Below are 23,520 nucleotides of genomic sequence, written 5' to 3'. Positions count from 1 at the left end.
AAAGATATGATTCTTAACATTTAGGAACTATGAGAATATTGTAAAGGAATAATTTGATTTGTTTAGAATATTGCTTGTACTACATATCATTCACCCTATTTAAAATGGAATAATAGTAAAGCAATAATAATCTCGACAATTACCAATCTTTTCTCTTAATATATATGTTCTTCGTGCCATTTAACATGTCTTTGTATCACTTTCGACTTCGCTACATTTAGTGAAATGATATATAGCTATAAAAACATGTTTAGAGTTGAGGCATCAAACTTCAATCTATGTTGATATGAATCATATTTTTACATTATTGAAGGTTAGGTAATTCACATGGCCAACCATCATTTGTGTTTGCTGTGATTGAATGTAGCAACACTTTTATAGCTATGAATTTATCATTAAAATTTTAAGGAATTTGGCAGAGGCGTTTTGTATATAAGAGCAAGTTAAAATGTTTTAATAAGTTTTAATTGTGTGTTTGGTATGCAGTCCTCTCCTCTCCTCTCCTCTAGCAACGGTGATATTCTTCAATCATGCGAAAAGGAGATGCCAATTACCGAGCGGAGCGGTTCATTTAAGAGAAATTTTACATTTGAAATTATTTACAGCATTATATATAGTACTATCAATAAAGTTTAATTTGTTTGCAATTTTTTTTACTTTATTTGCAAATTTTTTTTGGTAAGAAAAGCGAGCAACGAACGTAAGAAACACCTAATCTATCATGCATCAACCAAATACTAAGACCCGAATGAGGAGACTATAAAACATGGACACCTTTATGAAAGTTGTATGCGCGATGTGACAGAAAGTCAGCAGCGAAATTTTCTTCCCTATGCACGTGACGGAGCACCACTGAGTCAAACTCATGTAACAAACTCTGCACTTTCCGTACTATAGATCTGCAATTGATGGTCACTTCAAAGTTCCCCACAATCATGGACACACCAGTGAAACTATCACTCTCCACCTCCAACATTCGAATACCCATATTCTTTGCCAATTGTAGCCCACGAAATAAGCACCAAATTTCGGCAGTCAAAATAGAACACACTCCAATATTAGCAACAAAACCATACCTCCAAGATCATGTAGTATAATTGCGAACAAATTAAACTTCATAAGTTTTTTCAGCCCAAATTTGTTTGCAATTTAATCAGCCCAATTATTGTTGTTGGATAATTGCGAACAAATTAAACTTCATAAGTTTTTTCATATTGTGTAACTTATTATAATTTGACTAGATTTTATGATTTTATGGTTACTTGTTCATTTTTAAAAGTGATAATTGTCATTTAAATTATAATTTTTTTTGTTAAATTTTGATTAATCCTATAACTTTTGAAATTTAAATTTAAAATTATAAGTTTTTCTTGATAATAGTATAACAAAAGTTGAAACTAATTGTGTAAAAAAATAAATAAGCTATGACACCAAAATGACATTATTTTTATAAGAGTGAACTGCACCAAATGGCCCTAACTTTTCGCTGTGTAACAGCAGAGACCCCTAACATTTAAAAATCCCACCACAGGGATCTAACAAAATATGTAATCACAAATCGTGTTTTTTCGGACCATAACACCCTCAGGGCTTGGAATGGCAAAATCGCCCTTTTGTATGGCCGCCACTGCTGCATGCACTGTTGATGGGACCTGTGAAAAGTAATTGATGTGACAGCAAAGCATGGTTCTTGTCCCCTATTATTTTCCCACTCTCGGACCTGCATTGCAATTTCTAATATTTAGCCATTTCGCCAAAACAATCAGGCTGTAGCTTCTCTTTCATTTTTCCCTCCAATCCACTTTAACTGCATCATTTTCGTCTGGCATAACCGTATCTCACCACAATTTTCTACTAATTCTCGGAAAACGCCGCTGCCTTTCACGCCATTTTCATCAATGCCTCCAAAACGGAGACGAAGTTCCGCAGGAGCGTCCTCCGCCCGTAGTTCTTCAAGGCGCAAAAAGAAGCCGCCAACGCCATCGTCTTCGTCACCATCACCTCCGGCATTACCTAGATACGGTAGAAGGGCTCGAGGACAGGAGATAATCGACGTAGACCCAGAAACGTGGAGCATTCGCGATCCTCGGCTGGATTTCTTTGTTCCGGAAGAAGAATATAGTAAGTTCAAATTTAAAATTCCAAGCAAGCGATTTTGACTGTGATTTAGGGCTCCGAAAATTGGTTGTTTTGTGAAATTTTTTTGATGTCGTCGCGTGATGGGAAATTAGGACTTTATATGTGAAATAGGACTTTATATGTGAAATTTGTTGGTTTAAATTTGGAAGTTTTCTAATTCTATACAAACCCTAACAGGGGACCATGTCGGGATGTTTTCTGTCGCTTTTCATCACGGAGGGTCAATCTTCGAAATCAATGGACAGAAGAAGTATGTTGGGGGGAAATTGACATTCTTCGACTATTGCTGGATTCGCCAATTCGAGCTCTTAGATCTTTCCAGCATGGTGTTGCGGTTGGGGTACAATAGGAAAACCATTTGTGAATTCTATTACGTTCATCCAATGTACAGTTATGGCTGTATGGGCGTGGAAATAGGAGATCCATTGCTGCCCATTACGGACGATCAACATCTGGCCCCTTTTCTCGAAGTCGCGGCTACTAGCACAAAGCTTGTTCACATTTATCTCGTGGAGATGACAGAGGCGGCCGCCCTGCTCAAGAAGCGGAAGGAAGAAGCGGATGAGTTTCTGAAATTTGTGAACGCTTGTAAAAAACCATATGTGGTCATTGAAGAGCTTGACGAACCGGACCCAATTGTGCCGAAGAGTAAGAGTAAACCGAAAAGGAAGAAACATCAGCACGAGGAGCAGAGGAAACCATCAGCACCATTATTAATGCTTGAGTGGTACCCCAGGGATGTCGAGTTTGGAGAGTTTTTGACCAAAAGTTTAGTAGACAAACGTCGCGAATGGAAGAGGGAAGATAAGGCAGCACGTAAGAATTTGATGGATGCATTTGCATCATGTAGTGTAGACCAAGCAGAAGCTGTTGTGGTGGAGGTTGAAGAGAATGAGGCGGTCGATGGAGTTATTGGACAAGGAGATGTCCATGAATGCGAAGATGGAGATGAGATTGAGGTAGAAGATGGAGATGAAGGTAGTAATGGTGAACACGTTAAACAACCCGAGGTTGAGGTTGAAGCAGTTATAGACCATGCAGAGGTTAGTACACCACTATGGAATATGTTTGTGATTTGTTGTTTATGTTTGGTATTCATATGTGATTCATCTTTTGGTCAGATTCTCCTGCATGAAGATGAAGCAATTGTAGACCCTGATAGCGTGGCAGAGGTTAGTGCACACCTTTTGTAATATAGTTGTGATTTATGCTTGTATGTATGGTGTTCATTTGTGATTTTATGTTAAATCAGATGGGGCAATCTATTCATAGTGAAGATGTTCAGTATGTTGACGATAGTGTGTACAACCCGACCCTGGATTTTTCAGCCGAACCGCAATGTCAACTGTAGGCGAAAGTTCCCATTATAGAGGAGATTTTGGATGAATTGCTAATGTCTGGACTTGAACGTGATGTGGAACAAGCTGGACAGGAAGTGCATGATGGGCCTAAAGTGCATGGTGGACTGGAAATGCAAGCTGGACCCGAGGTACAAGGTATTCCAGAATTACATGATGGTCCGGGAGTAGAACCTCAAGAGGAGGTATACATTCCATTGTTTGAGTACGTTCCGGATGGCTGCCATCTACATAACGAGGGACCACCGACTGATGATGAAGATGATGAGATGGACCATTTTATCTCGTTGGCACACATGTGCCGAGATGAGCAGCTTTTCACCTCATATTACGAATCAATTTTCCAACAACAACAGGCGAGACAGGAGCCAGAGAATGCAGACTAGCCGGGTCAAGGCGAAGCCCAGCCAGGTGAAGGCGAAGACCAGCCGGGTGAAGGCGAAGACCAGCCGGGGTCAGGGGGGTCAGGGGATAAACGGCGGAGGAAGTATTCTCCTTATGTGGACAAGAGGAACATGACAGACAACCCACTTTTCGAGGAAGAAGCTGTGGACGAGCTACAAGATGTTGATGACCTCGAGGATTTGGAGGGTTTGGAGGGTTTGAAGAAGAATGGCATAAAGTTTACCCCGTTCAAGCTCGAGAGTAATGAGCTTCCGTTGTGGAAGCCGGGTGATGTTTTTAAGCATAGAGATTTCTTCTATGACGTGTTGAGACAATACGCAATAATGACCAGAAGACGGGTGCACGTGAAAAGAAATGACAGCGACAAACTTCGAGCCATTTGTAAAGGGCAATGGTGTGAGTGGTATGTATACTTGAGGAAGCACGAAATACACAACGGTCATGATTACGTTGTGATGAATATGCAACGCGATCACGCGCACACATGCTCTCAGGTGTTGGATTCGAAGTGGCTGACGGCAAAGTGGCTAGGTGAGCGTTATATGGAGAAGATCAAAGGCAACTCTCACATTCCACTTGCAGCTATACGACAGTGTGTTGATGAAGATTTTGGCCTGAAGATAGGTAGGATGAAGGCATATCGGGCCAGAGAGCACGCACTGGACGACATATTCGGCTCTGCGGCAACCCAATACAGAAACTTATTCTACTACAAAGCCGAATTGGAGCGGACGCACCCTGATTCCAGCATTCATATACATTATGAGAATACGAGGGATTCTGGCGCCGTGGGCCCGAGATTCCTAAGGTTCTACTGCTGCCTAGGACCATTGAAAAAGGGATGGATGCTATTAAGTCGGCCAATTATCTTCTTCGACGCTTGTTTCTTACGAGGGATGTACAGAGGACAACTCATGACAGCAATGTGGATTGATCCCAACAATGGCTGGTGGCCGATTGCTTGGGCTGTGACTGAAGTCGAGAGTTATGTCCAGTGGAAGTGGTTCGTGGAGTACTTGTCTGGTGACCTAAACTTGCATGCAAATGGGCCACGATATGTGTTTATTTCTGACCAACAAAAGGTATGGTCGTTGTGATTTCAATACTACATAATGTACGTGGTATGTGATTTTATTTTATCTGTGATTTGATCAATACATTATGTACTGGAACTGTGATTTTGTGGTAATGTTTTGTTGTGTTGCATCAGGGGCTTGCAAAGTTGATTGCTGAGGAATTCCCACAAAGCGAGCATCGCTTTTGTGTTCAGCACATATACAACAATTTTAAGAAGATATTTGTTGGAGAAATTTTCAAAGACCGGTTGTGGGAGATTGCCTCGAGTACCACCGTCAAACATTATGTGGACAAGATGGATGCTTTGCAGACCGAGTATCCCCAAGCACATCAGTGGCTTTCTGGAGTTGCTCCCAAAGAAAAGTGGGTCAAGGCATTTTTCTCTCCACACACTTGTTGTGATGTACTCCTAAACAACATTTGTGAGACATTCAATTCGAAGATTGCATTGGCTCGAGAGAAAGCAATTATCAGCATCTTGGAGGAGATTCGAACAAGTCAAATGGAAAGGATTCAGATCAGAGGCCAGTAGATCAAAAACTACGATCACGCAGTCCCTCCTGTTATCAAGGAGCTTGTTGACAAGTGGTACGCGAGGGCTTCATCGTGGAGGGCTACATGGAACGGACAGTCTTCGTACCAAGTAACTGGGCCGTCTGGCCAATATGTTGTCAACATGCGTGATTTCACATGCTCCTGTAGATTGTGGCAGCTAACCAGAATCCCGTACACGCATGCTATTGCAACAATCAACAAGAATGGCGACGACGTGACGCGATTCGTCTCCCGATATTATTTGAAGTCAACAATGATCATGCTGTACGAGAATGTCCTTTACCCCATCAATGGGGTAGACAATTGGCCCAAGTCTACTTTTGATGGTGCGTTGGAACTGGCGCCCCCGCGGACAAAGCGACAGCGTGGTAGGCCGAAGAAACGAAGACGTGAGGAGCCCCAGATTCGTCTTCATGCGGACGGAGGTGAGTCATTGCTCCGCACCTTCTTAATGAAATGTTGGCGGTGCAGTCAAGAAGGTCATAATAAGAGGACATGCATCAATGATCCTCGGACAGATGCCCGTTCTCAGGTTGGGGAGACTTCGCAGCACAACGGGTCGCGTGAAAGTGGTGAGAGTACTTTGCCTGAATCGTCAAATAATTGTCGAGAGGTACTATGCAATAAACATATATTCTCTAATTGTACACAGTGCTTTCTCGTATATACTTACTATGTTGTTAAGTGTTGCAACCTAATGTTTCGAATCCGGCACCAAGCACTCGGACCAGGACTCAGCCTCAAAGATGCGGCCGCCGCGGTGATCAAGATTGACGGGCCTTACTTAATCTTAAAACTTTGTGTTTGTTTGGGATGAGTGAATAATTTATAGTGGCAGTGTTGATATGATGTGTATGGTAACTACGAGTTTGTATATTTTGGTGGCAGTGAGGTATGTTATGTATGTTACAGACTAGTTTGTAAAAAAATACTCTAGTATTTTGGTGGAAATGATATCATGACATATTTTGGTAGTATTTGATAGAGTACTTCATCGGTTTGTATCATTTTTTACATAGTATGTGATTTCAATCATAGTTGGGTAACTTCATTCGTGATTTCAGGCATAGAGAAAACAATCATCATCAGGCATTTGAAAGAGTTCGGTTTGTGATTTCAGTCATAGTTGGGTAACTTCATTCGTGATTTCAGGCATAGATTAAAATAAAACGTGGTCAACCAATATCAGGCATTTGATAGATTACTTCGTCGGTTTGTATTCATTTGTGTACATGGTTTGTGATTTCGGTCATAGTTGAGTAACCTCATTCGTGATATTCGTGATTTCAGTCATAGTTGAGTAACCTCATTCGTGATATTCGTGATTTCAGTCATAGTTGAGTAACCTCATGCGTGATTTCAGGCATAGATTAAAACAAAGCTTTGCAAAGCATAATCAATCCACATCAGAAGATAACGACGGAGTGAACACGACATAGCTGTGTTATAACAGTAGAAAAATTACAATACATAAGAACAAGATTGTGATTTTTAACCGTCGGAGAGTTTTTGCCGTTTTACCAATTGTTAGCGCCAAATCGTCACACTCTTCAGTTTTCATGCCCAGTTGTAACTTCAAGGCTTCAACCTTCACAGTTTTCATGCGCAATTTCTCGTGCATAACACCTTCAAGTACCGATTTGGCTCGAAGTTCAGATTCGAATTGGTCTCGCTCAAGTTTCACTCTCTGAAAGTAACTGTCTTAGCTTGGTGATAGACTCGCATCAACCCATCGAAAAAACTTGCAATCATCTTCCTGCATAATACTTCCTCATTAATCTTTATGCCAACAAAATTAATGGAAAAGGGACCAAAATACATGGTTTTAACCTTCCATATTGGGCAGCGATATTAACGTCTACCCGGGTTAGCAGCCGTCCTAGATGTCACAAGCTCAGCCTCAAGATCGTGATTACATTTCACAATTTCGGGACGAGGCTAATTCCAATTAAAGCTTGAGCCGAAAGATTGAGAAGAAGAAGAAGACATTGCAACACGACCCGAATTCAATTCGACAGTACAAAATTCAAATCAGCAATGCAAGAATTCAACACGACCTGAATTCAATTTCGCTGAAAAGATAGCACATAGCACAAAAACTAAAATTTCCGCCCAACTGTAAACTTCAACCAAGAATAGCAAAATTTTCCACAAGCCCCGACTGTAACCCTACAACTATTAAATTCGACCAAGAATTGCGAATTAGTTTTTCAGATGCTAACCCTACAACAAAAAAATCAACCACCAATTGCAAAATAAAATTCCAGCTGAAATCGCATAAACCCTTGTGGATACCATAAATTCAGCGAAATCCAGATGAAAACCCCTAATTTCCAGATGCCGAACAGATGCCGAACCAGATGCCGAACAAAATATAATCGCCTATTATGTTAGAGAGGGAAATATGAAAGACGAAAATGAAACATATAGGGAGGGAAAGAAGAAAGAAAATAGGAGAATGAAATTATGAAGACTAATCTGTTTGACAAGAAAGCCCCTGCACATGCAGACTATGTGCAGGCATAGGGAGCAGGTGTAGTACGTAAAAGGTCTAAACTGCCTTTCAGCCCATTTGGGCATTTTCGTCCGAAAAATGGCAAAATATACACGATTTGTGATTACATATTTTGTCAGATCCCTGTGGTGATATTTTTAAATTTTATGGGCCTCTGCTGTTACACAACGAAAAGTTATGGCCCTTTGGTGCAGTTCACTCTTTTTATAAAATGACGACATATTTTCGGTGTTAACTAAAACTAAAAGACGTTATCTATCCAAAACAACATTGTTTTATTGTCACATCACAATTGATTTTTCATATAAGTTTCAAGTTTAACTAGTGTTAGACAATTACAAAATTATAATTTTCTAATTTTAAAAGTAGAAATTAATAAAAATATTTATAATTTTTATGATAATTATCTATTTTCAATAGGCATGATCCGACCCTGCTAACTCTTACTTTGACCAACCCGACCCACCCAATTAACAATATTTATATTTTAGAATTACAAGAAATAAAAAGAAAAGTTCGCTCCTTTTTCAGTTGCTCCAATTCCAATATTATCTCTTCAAATCCAGCCCTAATTGGCTAATCATCAATCGAATCCACCAAAATTCTCACTCAATTCCACTCAAATTCCCAAATTCCATTATCAAAACCCCAATCCTCAATCCCCGATCCAAAACCCTCCAATTTTCTCTACGAATTTCCCACATTCCAATGAAATGAGCCCCAACGAACCCTACATCGCGCTCGACTCGAGCTCGAGGTCGATCAACGACACGGTGAATGGGACGCACCACTTCACCATCCGCGGCTACTCTCTGGCGAAGGGCATGGGCCCCGGAAAGTACGTTTCCTCCGACACTTTCAACATTGGAGGCTACGATTGGGCGATTTACTTCTACCCCGATGGGAAAAACCCAGAGGATTCGTCCGCGTACGTGTCCGTTTTCATCGCGCTAGCGAGCGAGGGCACCGATGTGAGGGCGCTGTTTGAGCTCGCTCTGTTGGATCAGAGTGGGAAGGGGAAGCATAAGGTGCATAGTCATTTCGATCGCGCGCTCGAGAGCGGGCCTTATACGCTCAAATACAGAGGAAGCATGTGGTAATGATTCGCAATCGTTTGGTTTTGTGTTAATTCGTTGGTTTTATTGGTGGCTGAGTGAAATTTGAAATCTAGAATATGGTTGTGAAGATTGATGAATTCAAGACAATTAGGTTTTAAAAATGTTTGTTTTATTCAATACTTTTGCTCATTTGTTTGTAATCGAAAAAGGCGAAATCATGATTATGTTTGTAGCATTAATAAGCTACCTGTGTTTGCAGGGGTTATAAGCGTTTTTTCAGAAGGGTTGCCTTAGAAACTTCTGATTATCTGAAGGATGATTGTCTTTCTATGCATTGCACTGTGGGAGTTGTTCGAACTCGCGTTGAGGGACCAAAGATGTATAGTGTTCACGTACCCCCATCAGATATGGGTCAGAGTCTCAAGCATTTGCTGGATGCTGAACTTGGCTGTGACATAGTTTTCCAAGTCGGAAAGGAGTCATTCAAGGCCCATAAGATAGTACTTGCTGCTCGTTCTCCTGTATTTAAAGCTCAATTCTTCGGACTTGTTGGAAATCCTAATAGTGGAAAGGTGGAACTGAAGGATGTTGAACCCTCTATTTTCAAGGTTTGTTTCTTTGTCTTGTAACATTAACCACTTTGTTCGGATTGAAAAAAAATGAGGTGGAGTTATAGATTCGTGACTTTACAAAACGTCAACGTATCACATGAAATTACGCCTGTGGTTTTATTTCCATGTTTTAGTACTAGTAAAATAAGCTTAAGAAACAGCAGCTATTTAAAGAGCATTTGAGAGCAAGGTTTAACAAGAACAGATTTAAGGAAATTGCAAAGACTGCAGATTTATGATTAACTTGGCTCCGAATTCTGACCACAGTAAAATCCACAGCAAAAACAGAAATAAAAATATCACCTTGTGATATTATGACTCCAAGCCTCCAACGCATACTTAACTGTATCCATAACTTTCCTTCATTGCCTCATTTACATGTGGTTTTAATTTTTTTTCAATGGTTGTGGATTAACAAAATTCTACATGAGAGGATAAGAGAGGTGAAATTATAATTGTCCTGTTTTTTTTATTTGATAACACATAATGCTGTCAGATTATTATAGAATTTTATTCAAGACTTATGCTGGCTGTTTCATGAAATGGAAAGCAATGTCTTTCTTGTACCTTAGGGCTGGTTGTGAGGTATTTTTTAGGTGAATTGAATCCTTAGTCTCTAGGTTGAGCTTTTCTATCACTCCGTATTATACTATCCACATTTCTCTTCTACATTGAACCTCAACTGCGATACCTATTACTGTTGTTAACAATCCTTATGGATGGTCACTGGAGTTTTTTAATTAAATGTATTGCAAATAACATGCACATCGTCTGGTTCTTTACTTCTTTACAAGTCATCTTCATTAATTTATGTGGTTAATCATCTGCAGGCTTTGCTACATTTTATTTACTCCGATGAACTTCCTGATTTTACTGAAATCGATGATTCAACGCCTGCTTCTTCTACAATCATGATGCAACATCTATTGGCTGCTGCGGACCAATTTGGTTTAGATAGGTTGAAGCTATTATGTGAAGCAAAATTATGTGAAGAGTTCAGCACTGATACAGTGGCAACAACTCTTTCCCTGGCAGAGCAGCATCACTGCACGCAGCTCAAGCCCATATGTCTAAAATTTGCTGCAGCAAACTTGGGAGGTGCGTGTAGTCCGTAGATCTGAGTGGTGCAAGTTTTCAGGTTATGTCAATTATAATTTCCACTCCATTATCTGGAGACATGTTTATGATGAAATTAAGTTTTCTTCATATGTGGTGGCTATTTTTGTTTTCTGTGCTTTAATCACACATCTGTATGTCTTCTTTTTGTTTTCCTATCCCAGGAAAGTGAAACAGAAATATAAAAAGGAAATAGATAAGTGAAGTTTACTAGTATGTTGCACCTAAGAATACTAATGCGACCTAGCTTCAATAAACAATTATGTCAACACGAATCCTGATTCAGCTATTTCTGCCACGCATAGATGCTATTCGGCATTTGATCATAATAGTTCTGACCTAAACAAACTTCTAGACCATTTCACAATAGGTTAATGCAACTAAATTCTGTGTACAAATAATGACTGGTATAACCACTATGCTCAATGTAATATATTTTCATAAGAGCAGCAATTATCATACTTTTTATGTCTCAGTGTGGTACTATACATTAATACATGCTTAATATGAATGCTCAAAAGTCCATGGCTCCAAGATTGCCTTATCGTGCTTTTGCTTGCATGAGGTAGTTTAAGATATGTATGTGTTTGGAGATGATGCTTTTCTGGGGTAGAGTTCTTTGATGTTTGGATAACAGGAAGTATTATAAATAAACCAAAGTAGTGATAATATGAGAATCAACCCATTTCTGTAGAAGCCTTATAATTCACCTCTGTTGTTCAGGAGCAGCATCTGCAGACCTCATTGAGGAGATGTAGAAATTGAGTACTATGTTTACTCGAGATCCTCCCCCCCCCCCCCCCCCAATCCCAAGAATGATGGCTTCTTATCGATTTACCATAGTATTAATGGTTTGGTTTGCCATTGCAGTGGTGATGAAATCAGAAGGGTTCAAACACTTGGAAGAGAGTTGCCCCTCACTGCTGTTGGAGTTGCTGGAAACAGTGGCATTGGTGGATGAGAAGCCGAATCTCGTATCAGGTAAGAAAAGGAGCATCAGCAGCATCTTCGCGCTGGATTTGGCAGCAGATGGCGTAGCAGAATCAGTGAATCCTAACTGCCGTCGGGTGCGGAGAAGAACCTAGTGCGTGTATGCAGATTGAGGATACAATGGGAAAGCAAGACTCTTGTGTATAGTAAGTAGGCGATTTCTTTTGTTTGCATTATTCTAACAATTGACAATGAAATACATTTTCTTAATATCAGTGTGTTTGTTTAAGTCTTCTCTTTCTGGTATTATACATCACTTAATCTGGATCTTGATTATTCAAACATTACGTAGCAAACATTTTTCTGAAAAAAAAACAAAAAAAAAAGAATAAGAAGATAGATAATCCTCAGACGTTCTTCTTGTGAAGAGAAGGGTGTTTGTTGGCATCAGGCAGAGGAAAGCCCAATGGCAGTGTTGTGTCTGCTGGAGTTCTTCGTGGGCGGAGGTGGTCCACCACACTCGGGCATGTCTTCGTACTGTGTCTTACTATTTCTCGGATAATGCGCAGGCGTTTTGAACTCGCTGCTCCCCCTTGCTCCCGGCATTTTGTTATTACTATTACTAGTATGGTAGATATTACATGTAACAAGGTTGCCCTTTTATATGACCTCTTCAAATGCCATTGTATGCCATCACAACCTGTTAATTTACGTTATATGATCTTCTCTTCAAATGCCAAACATATCTATGTTAACTAACTGGCAATGACCTCTCCAATACATCTTTTGTTTTCTAAAGTACCAACCTAAAAACCGAGACTTTACAAGTTTTACCTAATTATTCAGTAAATAATGCTTCCTCCGCCCCTCTGCAGCTGAGTCGTATTCATTTTTAGGTTGTCCCACTGTAGCTGGGTCATGTCTTTTTTTGGCAATAAGCAACAACTTTTCTTCTCTCTTACTTTATTTTCTCTTTATCTCTCTATTTTTTTTTCCTTTTCTACTTTATTATTTATTTACGTACCTCACTTAACACAACTTTTCTTAAATCTCGTGCCGAAAAGAAACGCATCTACTACAGAGGAACGAAGGGAGCATTAATATCTACGAGTACAACATCCATAGCGTAATTACAGTGAATTGACCAATAAATCTTAATTAATTATAAACTATTCAATTGAACTATACAACGATTTGAATAACTAAGCAAGCAAAAGGATACAACATCCCTAAATTACATTTTGAATAGATTCTACATCTGCATGCAAGTAAAAATGTTGCTTCATGAACGATAGATAAAATGATACAAGCATCGGAAAAATTCTCTACAGTTTCAAATGCAGCAAAAGACTCCATGCTCGAGAAAAGTTTCAACAGATTTAGAGTGCTTTGAGCAGTAACAATACATCAGCTTTTTCACTAGCCATTGGAACTGAGCTTTGCATGCATCACATTCAAATCGTACAAACAAAAAAATGGCATGCCTTCCATTTTGTTAAAGACGACAGGCATCAAAACTAGATCATCTGGGTATAACGCCACTGCCTTTCACCCACGAAAAGAGCTAATTCATAAGTGCTCTAATAAATGAGTGGTCTTCGAAAGCAAATATAGACTCAGGCACCTGAATTGTCCTTCTCTGCTTTGGGCTCGGATCTTGGCCTCCAAACTTGCAGTTTCTGACTTGTAGATGCACGCTTAGATCTGTTACTTTCCCCATTTTGAGGTCTATCCATTACTTTGTTCTGAGACTTCTGCAGTGTTTGCAAGGGCGCCTGCTTTCTCTCTAGTCGAGTCTTAGCACCATTCCTGCTAATAGGTGTGTTCCTACTAATAGGTGTATTTCTGGTAACAGGTGTTGCTGACATAGATTGCTGTGTTGCGGAAGTTGATGCGGATGTTCCCCTTCCTAACCATGACAGATGTGGCCCCGCCAAAACTAAAGAAAGAGAAGCTTGATTTTGATTTGGAGAGACAAGCGTTTGACGAGTCACCTGAATCACTTCAGCAATCTTTATTAACTGTTTGCTGCTGACTGTCCTAGCTGTATTAGCTGGCTGTTCAAAGGGATCTTCAACCTAAAAGCAACAAGGATAAAAGGGGGATGAGCATGATGATGAATTAACTTCTGGATGTGCCTAATACCCCACTACCAATGTGTGTGCGTGTTTGAGAGAGAGAGAGAGAGCGAGAGAGATTACAAATAATGCATAGGTTTTAGGCAGCCATCTCGTGTTGGTATGAATATCCTCCACATGTCCCATAAATGGGTTGATACCTTGTGTAGAAGCTCTTGAACAAATATCAGAAAACTGAAGGTGCAAAGGGATGAAAACCCTGTCAATACAATTGGACTAACTTTTATCGTACAAAAAATAGGCAGTTCATGTTTGTTATCTTTAAGATGTTAACATAAAAATTGGAAGTTTTAACAAATATTGACTTATAAAAAAGCAAGTACTTAAAACCTTTGTAAGGAAGGAAAAGAAGAGCTCCGGCAAAGAGCTCCGGTTGATCGGTCTTGACCTATCTGACCTAATTTTTGTAATGTTTACAGTACAAGCTTCTTCAATATATTTTTCTGCAATATCTCGCACACCTTCAGGAGAAAGTAATTTAAGAACATGAGCATCATTCAAAATGAATCAAATTAACAACACATAACAAGTTTAAATGAGTAAATGTGCATCAGCTGTTGAACATCTCATTAATAAAACCCAATTGAGTTCTACCTGTAAGCTCGTCAATCATATTCCCCGGGTATATTTCTACAAGAGGAGGTAATATAGCAGGTTCCATAGTCTGTGAAACATTAGGAAATAGATTAGATAAAAAATAAAAATGTACTCCTTCCGTCCCACCATAAGCGACTTGTATTCTCCCTCCTACTTAATTCTCTCGTCACTCATCTACTTAATTCTCTCTAATACTTTGTTCTCTCTCCACTTAACTCTTTAAACATCATTTTCATAAATCTCGTGCCCAAAAAAACACCTCGCTTATGGCATGGAGGGAGTATTTGTAAGTGTAACAGTTTTTAAAATCAGGATAAGATTAGAAGGGAAAATTAAGTAACCTATGAACTCTAACATATTACTTAGTTTATTTGAAAGTTCTCGCTTCTATATTTAAAATCAAAAGCTTATAAAGAAGCCCTATTGACCTGTCACCGTAAGAAACTCAAACTTGGTGCAGAAGTTACCTGAAAATGAAAAAGCACAAGCAGACTTAGACAATACGAGTTCAAACTCCCAGATTTTGAATCATTGATATGGTGAGTTTTGGCCCATTCCTTGACCTGCACAAAGGAAGAATTTTAATGATGTTTTGTTACTGACTCTATGATTCAGATTCATAACTATGTCGTAGAAACTTGCCAGCAGAACCAGATCACGGAAGCGGGTATCGATCCCACTGATCCAATATAATATTTTTGACTTCATTTGCCCACTTAAGTTGTTGATTGAGAGGTCACATGAGATGTTGAACTTCCCCTCAAACTTCACAATTGGTACCCTCGCTTTGGAGATAAACTGCAGCCTACGAAATCCACCTAATAGAAAAGGCACAAATTAATGGATCACAATTTCACAGCTGCTAAACCTAGCACCAGTATCTGTTTATTTAAAGATTCTGCTCCTAATGTGTAAATCTGTCTCAGACTTCTTATGCTTTTCTAGACAACACTAATTTTTCACTCAACTTTCTTAGGCATGATTTGACGTCTATACACTTTTTCCCACAAAATCCAATACAGTTACAAACTCTAACAATCACAGTTCTTCAGAAATTTCAAACACACCCTCTTGAGTATTTAGCTCAGCCAAAGGCCCAATATCTTTAGCTGAGGGTAGCATTTAAACTTCTAATTTTAAAGGAACCAGAAGACAACCAACAAAAGGCAAATTAAAAAACTAAACAGGATAAGTAGCATGCCTTTTCATATTTACAAAAAAAAAAGTGTCTAAAAATGCTCAATAAAGCTAATATTAAAAGAAGACTAGGAGAGTGAAGTTTCAGCTAGCACTAGCAGCAGCTAACCTTTTCTTCTTAAAGCTTTTATGACATCTGCCAGTAAGGTTTGTTTGTGCTTCCTTCCAGGAGAAGAAATATATGTACCATTTAGTATCTCAATGGATACATCTAAATCACCCCATTTCGTAAAAAGGTTGGACACAAACGATCCATATGGTTCAACAGTTGCACCTGCTCCAACAAAATATTTTGGACATGCCTCATTAAATGTATATCTACAGACTACATTCAACAAAACATTTGCACAATTCATAAACGTATTTCATTGTTATATCTACAAACCATAGAAATTTAAGTTATGGCTGACCTGCAAGTAGTATTTTTTGCAGTTTTAAGCTATAAGTGGTGAAGCATTACCTACCTCTCAAACTTTCCAAGGATCCTATAACTTCTCGGACCTCATCTATAATATGATGTCTGATTGTCCAATCTTCTTTCGAGGGATTGATTGCACGAAGAATATCATTCAAAACCCTCTCAACCTGATCATAGCCATTCATTTTGATTGTGGCTATAAGCCCCCTGCATTTAAACCAATACAACTTATTAATTACAAGGAGAAACTTTCTGATCTTCCCTACATCATAACGAAATAACAATTGAATCATAACATAACACATTAAACACTCCATTAAGAAATGAAAAAGTAACCATATTTCTTAGCATAGATTTACTTGAACAGCATACATATAACTCCATCATTGCAGCTGTAAACCATTTCCCCTTTCAATTTACATAACCTATCTCAAGAATCCAACGTAAACTCAAAAGTGCTAAATCACTATTATGTTCCATACAACTTGGGGCCAGTTCAGCAATGCACAACACCAAAAGAATTGAAGAAATTATTTTATCCGTTCCCTGAAGATGGTCGCAAAACGCAAACGAAATCGAATTAGAAAGCAACAATCACATCGGATACCGGGGATTTGACTACAGAAAATATGAAATGAAAATACGAATCGTGTATTATAATCCCAATTCCAGACCAGACCAGACCTTTGATTCGAATTAGCGGAATCCATGGAATCTGATAGTAGCTGGGGTTAGCTTAACTTCGAGAGAGGGAAATAGAGGAAGAAGAGATGAAGACAGAGGGGACTAGTATTTTCAATATATATTCCGAAAAGAGTGAACTAAATAAATCATCTCACACTTTCATTTGTTTCACTCCAGACCTCTGATAAAAAAAATATTATCACATGTCTCTAGCATTTAACATAATCATATATCAAGTTTTTTCGGATTAAAAGACTCTTCCTTTAGGCCTTAAAGGACATTATGGTCATATCTGATGTGTAAGGCTGTTGCACTGCATGTACCTGCTAATTACTGTTCACTGACTCGATTTTTACGTCAATTTCACTAGAGATTCATCTATCTGCCTACCAAGAAGTATAACTACAAAGATGATATTGGCGTCAACTCTCACTGTCTATGTACTCATTGACACATACATGTATGTATGCATAATTAGTGAAATGATGGAATTTCACTAGAGATTCATCTATCTACCCACCAAGAAGGGGAGAAACCAATTATTGGTTAACTTTTTGGTTGGGTGCTAGTGAGAGAGAGTAGAAAAGTAGAATACTGCCTCCGTCCCTGAAAATTTGTCACCTATTTCCTTTTTCGTCTGTCCCTAAAAATTTGTCACCTTTCACTTTTACCATTTTTGGTAGGGGACCCTACATTCCACTGACTCATTCACACTCACATTTTATTATAAAACTAATATATAAAAGTAGGACCCACATACCACCAACTTTTTCAACTCACTTTCTATTACATTTATTAAAACTCGTGCCGGGTCAAATGGTGACGAATTTTGGGGAAGGAGGGAGTAATAAATTAATGGAGTAGAGTATTATGGTAGCTTTGGCTTTTTATGTCATCTAATTACAGAATTAGTGGAGACACAAATTCTTGTCGGCAGCGATTAGGTACGCTGTTTTTCAAACAGGAAAAGAGCTTTGTAATACCGACTGCTCACCTACTCAAATTTATACACTTTTACTTTTTCTAGAGGTTTGTACAATTTCACCAGTATACATACATAAATATGCTTCTCTCCCTCTCTAAGCTGACAAAAAAGATAAAGTGGGTATAATCATTAAGGTAGAACGACAATCATTCTCCAAGAATCTTTCCCCTTCCTATGTTCAACATTTTCCTCCAAGCTAAATAATGCTACTACTAATGTTAAAAACAGAGCTGCATTAATTCGCTATACTTTCTCTGTTTCTGTAGTTAGTAACTTGCCCAATTTTTCGGGTATGTATAGTTGTACACTTTCTTTTTTATTTGTCACATTATAATATTTAATTATTTATAGTAGTATATAAATTCAATCATTATGTGACATTTTTTATGATTGGCTGAGATAAAGCTATTATTCTTTTTAGGTAAGTATTAGAGTTAATGGGTAGTTGTCATGTACAATCTTCATAATTAGGAGTACATCTTTTCTGGATGAAAAATTTACCACAATAGTACCATTTGTTATAATTCATTGATTATCTAAGAGCATCCACAACCGTGCTCTTGCCAGCGGCACGGTTGTGGGCCCGGGCGGTACTATTCATGCATGCTCTCTGGCAAGAGCACAACACCCACAACTGTGCTCTTCCGCAAGGACGAGCACAATTAATTTAAAATTCAATTAAACAATAACATTTCCATAATATTAAAATTCATTTAAAAACCACAATAAATATTACAGATGACAAATAAAATTAAACATTACATAATTAAAATCCTAAAAATGAAAAATTACATAATTAAAATCCTAAAAATTAAAAATTACATAATTAAAATCCTAAAAATTTAAAAAACCACTACTCGTTGCCGAATTTCGCCCACATGTGGTTGATTAGGTCTTCTTGTAGTTGATTGTGGATTCGAGTATCGCGCATTGTGTGTCTTGTCTCGATCCTCTGGCCAACCGTCGTATGTTCGCCTCGGCGTGGGGGAGACCTCGCTGTTGAGCTTCCGGCTTCGTCCTCGTCGTAGAAGCTAGCCGCCCTCGGCCCTTCGTCGGCTATAATCATGTTGTGTAATATAATACACGTGAACATGATGTCGGCGATATTATTCACGTACCACAGCCGAGCCGGGGCCTTCACAATGTTGAATCGAGCTTGAAGGACCCCGAAGGCTCTTTCGACGTCCTTCCGCGCTGACTCTTGACGCTGCGCAAAAAGAACCCGTCTCTGGTCGTGCGGGTTGTGGAGCGTCTTCACGAACGTCGACCACCTTGGGTAGATACCATAGGCGAGATAGTAACCCATGCGGTATGTATTTTCGTTGATGGTGAAGTCGATCGCCGGTGCTACACCATTCATCACATCATTGAAGAGTGGTGAAGAATAGAGCACGTTCAAGTCGTTGTTGGATCCGGCAACGCCGAAATATGCATGCCAAATCCATAGGCGATAGTCGGCGACCGCCTCAAGAATAAGTGTTGGGCCGCCGCCTTTGTGACCGCTTAAGTGTTGCCCCCTCCAAGCAGTCGGACAATTCTTCCACCTCCAATGCATGCAGTCAATGCTGCCAAGCATTCCGGGAAAGCCATGGACTGATTCGTGAAGACGAAGCAACCGTTGGCAATCATCGGTGGTGGGTGCCCGAAGGAATTCGCATGAACAAGCGCTTTGACATGCGAAAACGGCGCCTGAAGTAATCTGCCGGAAACCGCGGATGGTCGGCAAAGTAGTCGGCAACGAGCCTTTCGTGGGCTCCCTCCCGGTCACGATGGATGTAGCGGCGATTTGATTTAGTGCGTTGAGGAGGATGAGCGGGGGTATTCGCCGCGAGATATGCTTCGTAAGCGGCACGATGTTGTTCGTAGTATTCTTGTTCTTCGCGCTCCGCTTCCGCCATGAGATGAGTGAAATCCATTTGATGTTTTGAGTGAAGGTTAAATGTGTTGATAGTTTGTATAAGAATTATGAATGAGAGATGAATGAGAGATGAATTGATGTGATAAATGAGTGATGAATGTGTGTATTTATAGATGATTTTGGGAAAAAAAATAAAAAAAATCAAAAAAATTCAGAAAAACTGGAAAAAAACGGCCATATTTTTGGGATTTGAAAACATTTTTTTTTATTTTTTAGCATTATTTATAATTAAATACCGATTTTTAAAAAATAATAATAATAAATGTTTAAACACAACTTCTGCGCATACGTGTGCGTCCGCTGGCACGGACGTGCTCGATACATCGAGCAGCGCCGTGCCAGCGGCGCGAGCGCAGCGGCGGCGGATGGCGTCCGTGCCAGCGGCGCGGACGGCGGTGGCGACGGACGCCACCGCTGCGCATGCTCTAATTATCACTAGAGGAGAAAAAATGTTACCTTCTGTAATAAACAATACTGTTTAATATTTTAACACCTAATTTAATTTCTTAACTATTAGGAGTATAATACATTTTTTGTGCAGGTTTATTATATTTATTTATAATATCTATTGATTAATTGTGTATCAAATTCAAAGTCTTAACAAATTTTTTATGGTATTTTTTAGGTATTTGTGAAAACAAATAAATCAGCTCAAACAATTATACTATAATAGCTTGGATATTGACCTCACCTAATATAAAGATCAACTTTGATTTGACAAAAGCGCAGCCATGTGCAGAGCCAATGTCTGCAAAAATGCAGCCATGTGCAGAGTAAAAATGACTGAAATGCCCTACAAGGCATAATGGTATTTTAGTCCAAAAATGACTACAAATATACGATATGTGATTATATTAAACGCCGGAGACGTGTGTCTAAAAATGCTCAATAAAGCTAATATTAAAAGAAGACTAGAAGAGTGAAGTTTCAGCTAGCACTAGTAGCAGCTAACCTTTTCTTCTTAAAGCTTTTATGACATCTGCCACTAAGGTTTGTCCGTGCTTCCTTCCAGGAGAAGAAATATATGTACCATTTAGTATCTCAATGGATACAGGTTGGACACAAACGATCCATATGGTTCAACAGTTGCACCTGCTCCAACAAAATATTTTGGACATGCCTCATTAAATGTATATCTACAGACTTGTCGCCAATTTCATCTCTAAACCATTTGTCGACGATTTCACTCTTGTCGATTACGTTTTCTGTCGATTGAATTGGGATTGCGCTTTCGAAATCAGCCAAAAAGAGGTTATATTACCTGAGTTCAGAAATTTTGCCAAGTCACGCCTCCAGCATGCCACGTGGGATAAGTTTTTAACGGAAATATGTCGTCAGGTCGGGTAGTTTGGGAAATTTGCACGATCCGATAAAGTTCGTGACTTTAGGCACAACTTTTATAGTTTGTGAAAAAAACCAAACTTTTCCCAAAATTAATGACTTTTTAGGCAATTTACCCTAAATTATACTACTAACAGTTTCATAGAATTATACCATACGACATTGGGATACATAGCTATGAACAACGATGTGGCGTTCGAGATACTGTTGCATCTTCCTGTACGATCCCTGATGAGATTCAGAGCTGTCTGCAAATTATGGTGTTGATTCATTGATTCTCCACGGTTTAAAAAACTGCACACGTTGTGATAGAAATTCATGGGTTCCATCCTAAAACCAATTGGTGATAGGAGGAGGGGCCCATGAGACTTATATACTAGTTTCAGTTTTCTCTTGACACCGATGTGGGACAGTTATATGTTATATTTTTAGTTTCAATTGCCAACACCCTCCCTCAAACCCTTCAAGGTGAACCTTGGAGGGGTTGGACTTTTTTTTCTAATCGACTGGACAATCGGCCTAATTTTTTTTCGATCGGTTGGACCACTTGGCCCAAATTTTAGCCCAGTTATACTGCTGGGTCAGTCATTTTTTTCGGTTTCAACCCAGATATACTGCTGGGTCAGTTAAATATGACCCACAGTCGGCGACCCGCTCTGATACCATGATAGAAACCATGGGTTCTATCCTAAAACCAATTGGTGATAGGAAGAGGGGCCCATGAGACTTATATACTAGTTTCAGTTTTCTCTTGATACCGATGTGGGACAGTTATATGTTATATTTTTAGTTTCAATTGCCAACACTTTGCTACGTAACAACAACAAAGATGAGAGTATATTACACTTTAGTTTTGGTCTTTATTGTAGACAGAAAGTATCAATAAATGTCCTAAACAACGAGAAGTCATTTAAGTGGCATGACTTAAGTTTGCCTAAGGACCTAAGTCTAGTATGCCTAACTTCTCCTCGTGTGTTAGACATTGCAATATGCAATCCTTTTCTAGGTCAATCCAAGATTCTACCACTTTCTCCTTTATCTTCTCATATACAATAACGTGATCACCATTATATAGGAGTGTGTAGAAGTTAATTGCTTAGCTGCAATAGCTAATACCAAATATTGATGGAATCGGATCATCTCAGCTGGGAACTCAGGGACCGTCCGATTGGGAACTTAGTGGAGATTAAATCCTAGCCGTAGTGATCTGTGGGGCCCTCCCCTGTGTTGTCTGTTGGTGGAGGGAAATATTACTATTATTGATGACTACTCTAGGAAGTTTTGGGTGTATATACTTAAAGAAAAGTCTAAAGCTCTCTCTAAATTTAAAGAATGGTGTGCGATTGTTGAGAAAGAGAAAGGGTGTGTGGTGAAGTGCCTTAGGACTGACAATGGTCTGGAATTTGTGTCAAATGAGTTTGGATTGTTCCACCAAAGTAAAGGCATAAAGAGGCACATGATTGTTCCCTTGAATCCTCAACAAAATGGTGTTGCAGAAAGGGCTAATAGAACAATTATGGAGAGAGTAAGGTGCATGTTGCTGGCTTCAGGCATGGAGAAAAAGTTCTGGGCAGAGGCTGTAGCCACAGCAATAAAGTTGATTAATAAGTGCCCATCCTCCAGTATTGATGGAGACACTCCAGATCTTAGGTGGTATGGTAGCTATGGAGATTATTCTCACCTCAAGACATTTGGCTGCAAGGCTTTTACATACATGAAGCAAACAAAGTTGGATGCAAGGGCCTTAAGGTGTGTTATGCTGGGTTATCAACAAGGTGTGAAGGGTTATAGGATTTGGTGCATAGAGCCTGGAAATCACAAGGTCTTGGTGAGTAGGGATGTGACTTTTGTGGAATCAGAAATGCCTTTCAAGAATTCAGAGAAATCAGTGCAGAATTCTCAGCAGTAGCTCAGTTTGAGGTGGAGAGCCAGAAGCAGCCTGATGAGGATATTGTTATGCTGCAGTCTAATGATGAAGAATCTAAGAATGATGGTGCACAACCAGATATCACAAGCTATCAGCTGGCCCGAGATAGACCCAGAAGAAAGAATGTGAAGCCTCCAGCTAGGTATGCAGATTCTGAGATGCTATACTTTGCCTTGTGTGTGGCAGAGGAGATTTAGTTTTTTGAACCTGGCTCATACAAGGAAGCCATGAATTGCAGAGATAAGGATAAGTGGCTGAAGGCCATGGTTGATGAAATTGATTCCCTCGTCAAGAATGGTACCTGGATTTTAGTTGATAAAGTGGAGGGTAGAAGGCTGGTCACCTGTAAATGGCTATTTAAGAAGAAAATTGAATCTGCAGATAACCAGCAGATCAGGTTCAAGGCCAGGTTGGTAGCTCGGGGATTCAAACAAGAGCAAGGTATTGATTACAATGAAGTGTTCTCACCCGTGATTAAAAACACATCAATTAGGATTTTGCTGGCAGTTGTTGCAAAACTGAACTGGGAACTGGAACAGTTGGATGTAAAG

At 39.3% G+C, this 23,520-nt stretch overlaps 3 protein-coding genes across 6 annotated transcripts; 2 read left to right on the top strand and 1 right to left on the bottom strand.

Annotated features, from left to right (window-relative positions):
* Positions 1-4,012: 4,012 nt before the first annotated feature.
* LOC121776956 lies at positions 4,013-6,604 on the top strand. Its single transcript, XM_042174092.1, has 4 exons — positions 4,013-4,984; positions 5,113-5,352; positions 5,551-6,147; positions 6,599-6,604. Exons 1-4 carry the CDS (start codon positions 4,013-4,015, stop codon positions 6,602-6,604), a joined length of 1,815 nt encoding a protein of 604 aa, XP_042030026.1.
* Positions 6,605-8,576: 1,972 nt separating this feature from the next.
* LOC121775928 (BTB/POZ and MATH domain-containing protein 3-like) lies at positions 8,577-12,053 on the top strand. Of its 2 annotated transcripts, none has more exons than XM_042173023.1 (4): positions 8,577-9,145; positions 9,367-9,715; positions 10,549-10,816; positions 11,705-12,053. In XM_042173023.1, the coding sequence occupies exons 1-4, from the start codon at positions 8,763-8,765 to the stop codon at positions 11,917-11,919; spliced, it is 1,215 nt and encodes a 404-aa protein (XP_042028957.1). In that variant the 5' UTR covers positions 8,577-8,762; the 3' UTR covers positions 11,920-12,053. The 2 variants fall into 2 exon arrangements, with proteins under 2 accessions (XP_042028957.1, XP_042028958.1); XM_042173024.1 differs by having other exon boundaries at positions 10,549-10,856; positions 11,705-11,839.
* An 851-nt stretch (positions 12,054-12,904) lies between these two features.
* LOC121775712 (protein HESO1-like) lies at positions 12,905-16,947 on the bottom strand. 3 transcript variants are annotated; one of them, XM_042172736.1, is made up of 10 exons: positions 16,799-16,874; positions 16,474-16,660; positions 16,161-16,321; positions 15,806-15,970; positions 15,142-15,317; positions 14,967-15,062; positions 14,497-14,566; positions 14,233-14,363; positions 13,966-14,076; positions 12,905-13,842 (listed from the first exon to the last, which is right to left on the bottom strand). In XM_042172736.1, exons 2-10 carry the CDS (start codon positions 16,515-16,517, stop codon positions 13,381-13,383), a joined length of 1,416 nt encoding a protein of 471 aa, XP_042028670.1. In that variant the 5' UTR covers positions 16,518-16,660; positions 16,799-16,874; the 3' UTR covers positions 12,905-13,380. The 3 variants fall into 3 exon arrangements, with proteins under 3 accessions (XP_042028670.1, XP_042028672.1, XP_042028671.1); XM_042172738.1 differs by having other exon boundaries at positions 16,487-16,660; positions 16,799-16,873; XM_042172737.1 differs by lacking the exon at positions 16,474-16,660 and having other exon boundaries at positions 16,799-16,947.
* Between the last annotated feature and the right edge of the window lie 6,573 nt (positions 16,948-23,520).

Source organism: Salvia splendens, chromosome 18 (genome assembly GCF_004379255.2).
Source record: "Salvia splendens isolate huo1 chromosome 18, SspV2, whole genome shotgun sequence".
Taxonomy (NCBI): Eukaryota; Viridiplantae; Streptophyta; class Magnoliopsida; order Lamiales; family Lamiaceae; genus Salvia; species Salvia splendens.
The sequence above is the reverse complement of the archived record's forward strand: the minus strand, read 5'-3'. Positions and strand labels throughout refer to the sequence as shown.

Bases quoted from the DNA above. Each gene is read 5' to 3' on its own strand.
- LOC121776956 (XM_042174092.1), top strand. From the start codon at position 4,013: ATGACAGACAACCCACTTTTCGAGGAAGAAGCTGTGGACGAGCTACAA. The intron at 4,985-5,112 runs GTATGGTCGTTG...GTGTTGCATCAG, and splicing joins TTATTTCTGACCAACAAAAG to GGGCTTGCAAAGTTGATTGC. The intron at 5,353-5,550 runs GCATTTTTCTCT...CCTGTTATCAAG, and splicing joins CCAAAGAAAAGTGGGTCAAG to GAGCTTGTTGACAAGTGGTA.
- LOC121775712 (XM_042172736.1), bottom strand. From the start codon at position 16,517: ATGGTTTACAGCTGCAATGATGGAGTTATATGTATGCTGTTCAA. The intron at 15,971-16,160 runs GTAGGTAATGCT...TTGTTGGAGCAG, and splicing joins ATCCTTGGAAAGTTTGAGAG to GTGCAACTGTTGAACCATAT. The intron at 15,063-15,141 runs GCAAGTTTCTAC...TCCTTTGTGCAG, and splicing joins TCCGTGATCTGGTTCTGCTG to GTCAAGGAATGGGCCAAAAC.
- LOC121775928 (XM_042173023.1), top strand. From the start codon at position 8,763: ATGAGCCCCAACGAACCCTACATCGCGCTCGACTCGAGCTCGAGGTCG. The intron at 9,146-9,366 runs GTAATGATTCGC...CTGTGTTTGCAG, and splicing joins AAATACAGAGGAAGCATGTG to GGGTTATAAGCGTTTTTTCA. The intron at 10,817-11,704 runs GTGCGTGTAGTC...TTGCCATTGCAG, and splicing joins TGCTGCAGCAAACTTGGGAG to TGGTGATGAAATCAGAAGGG.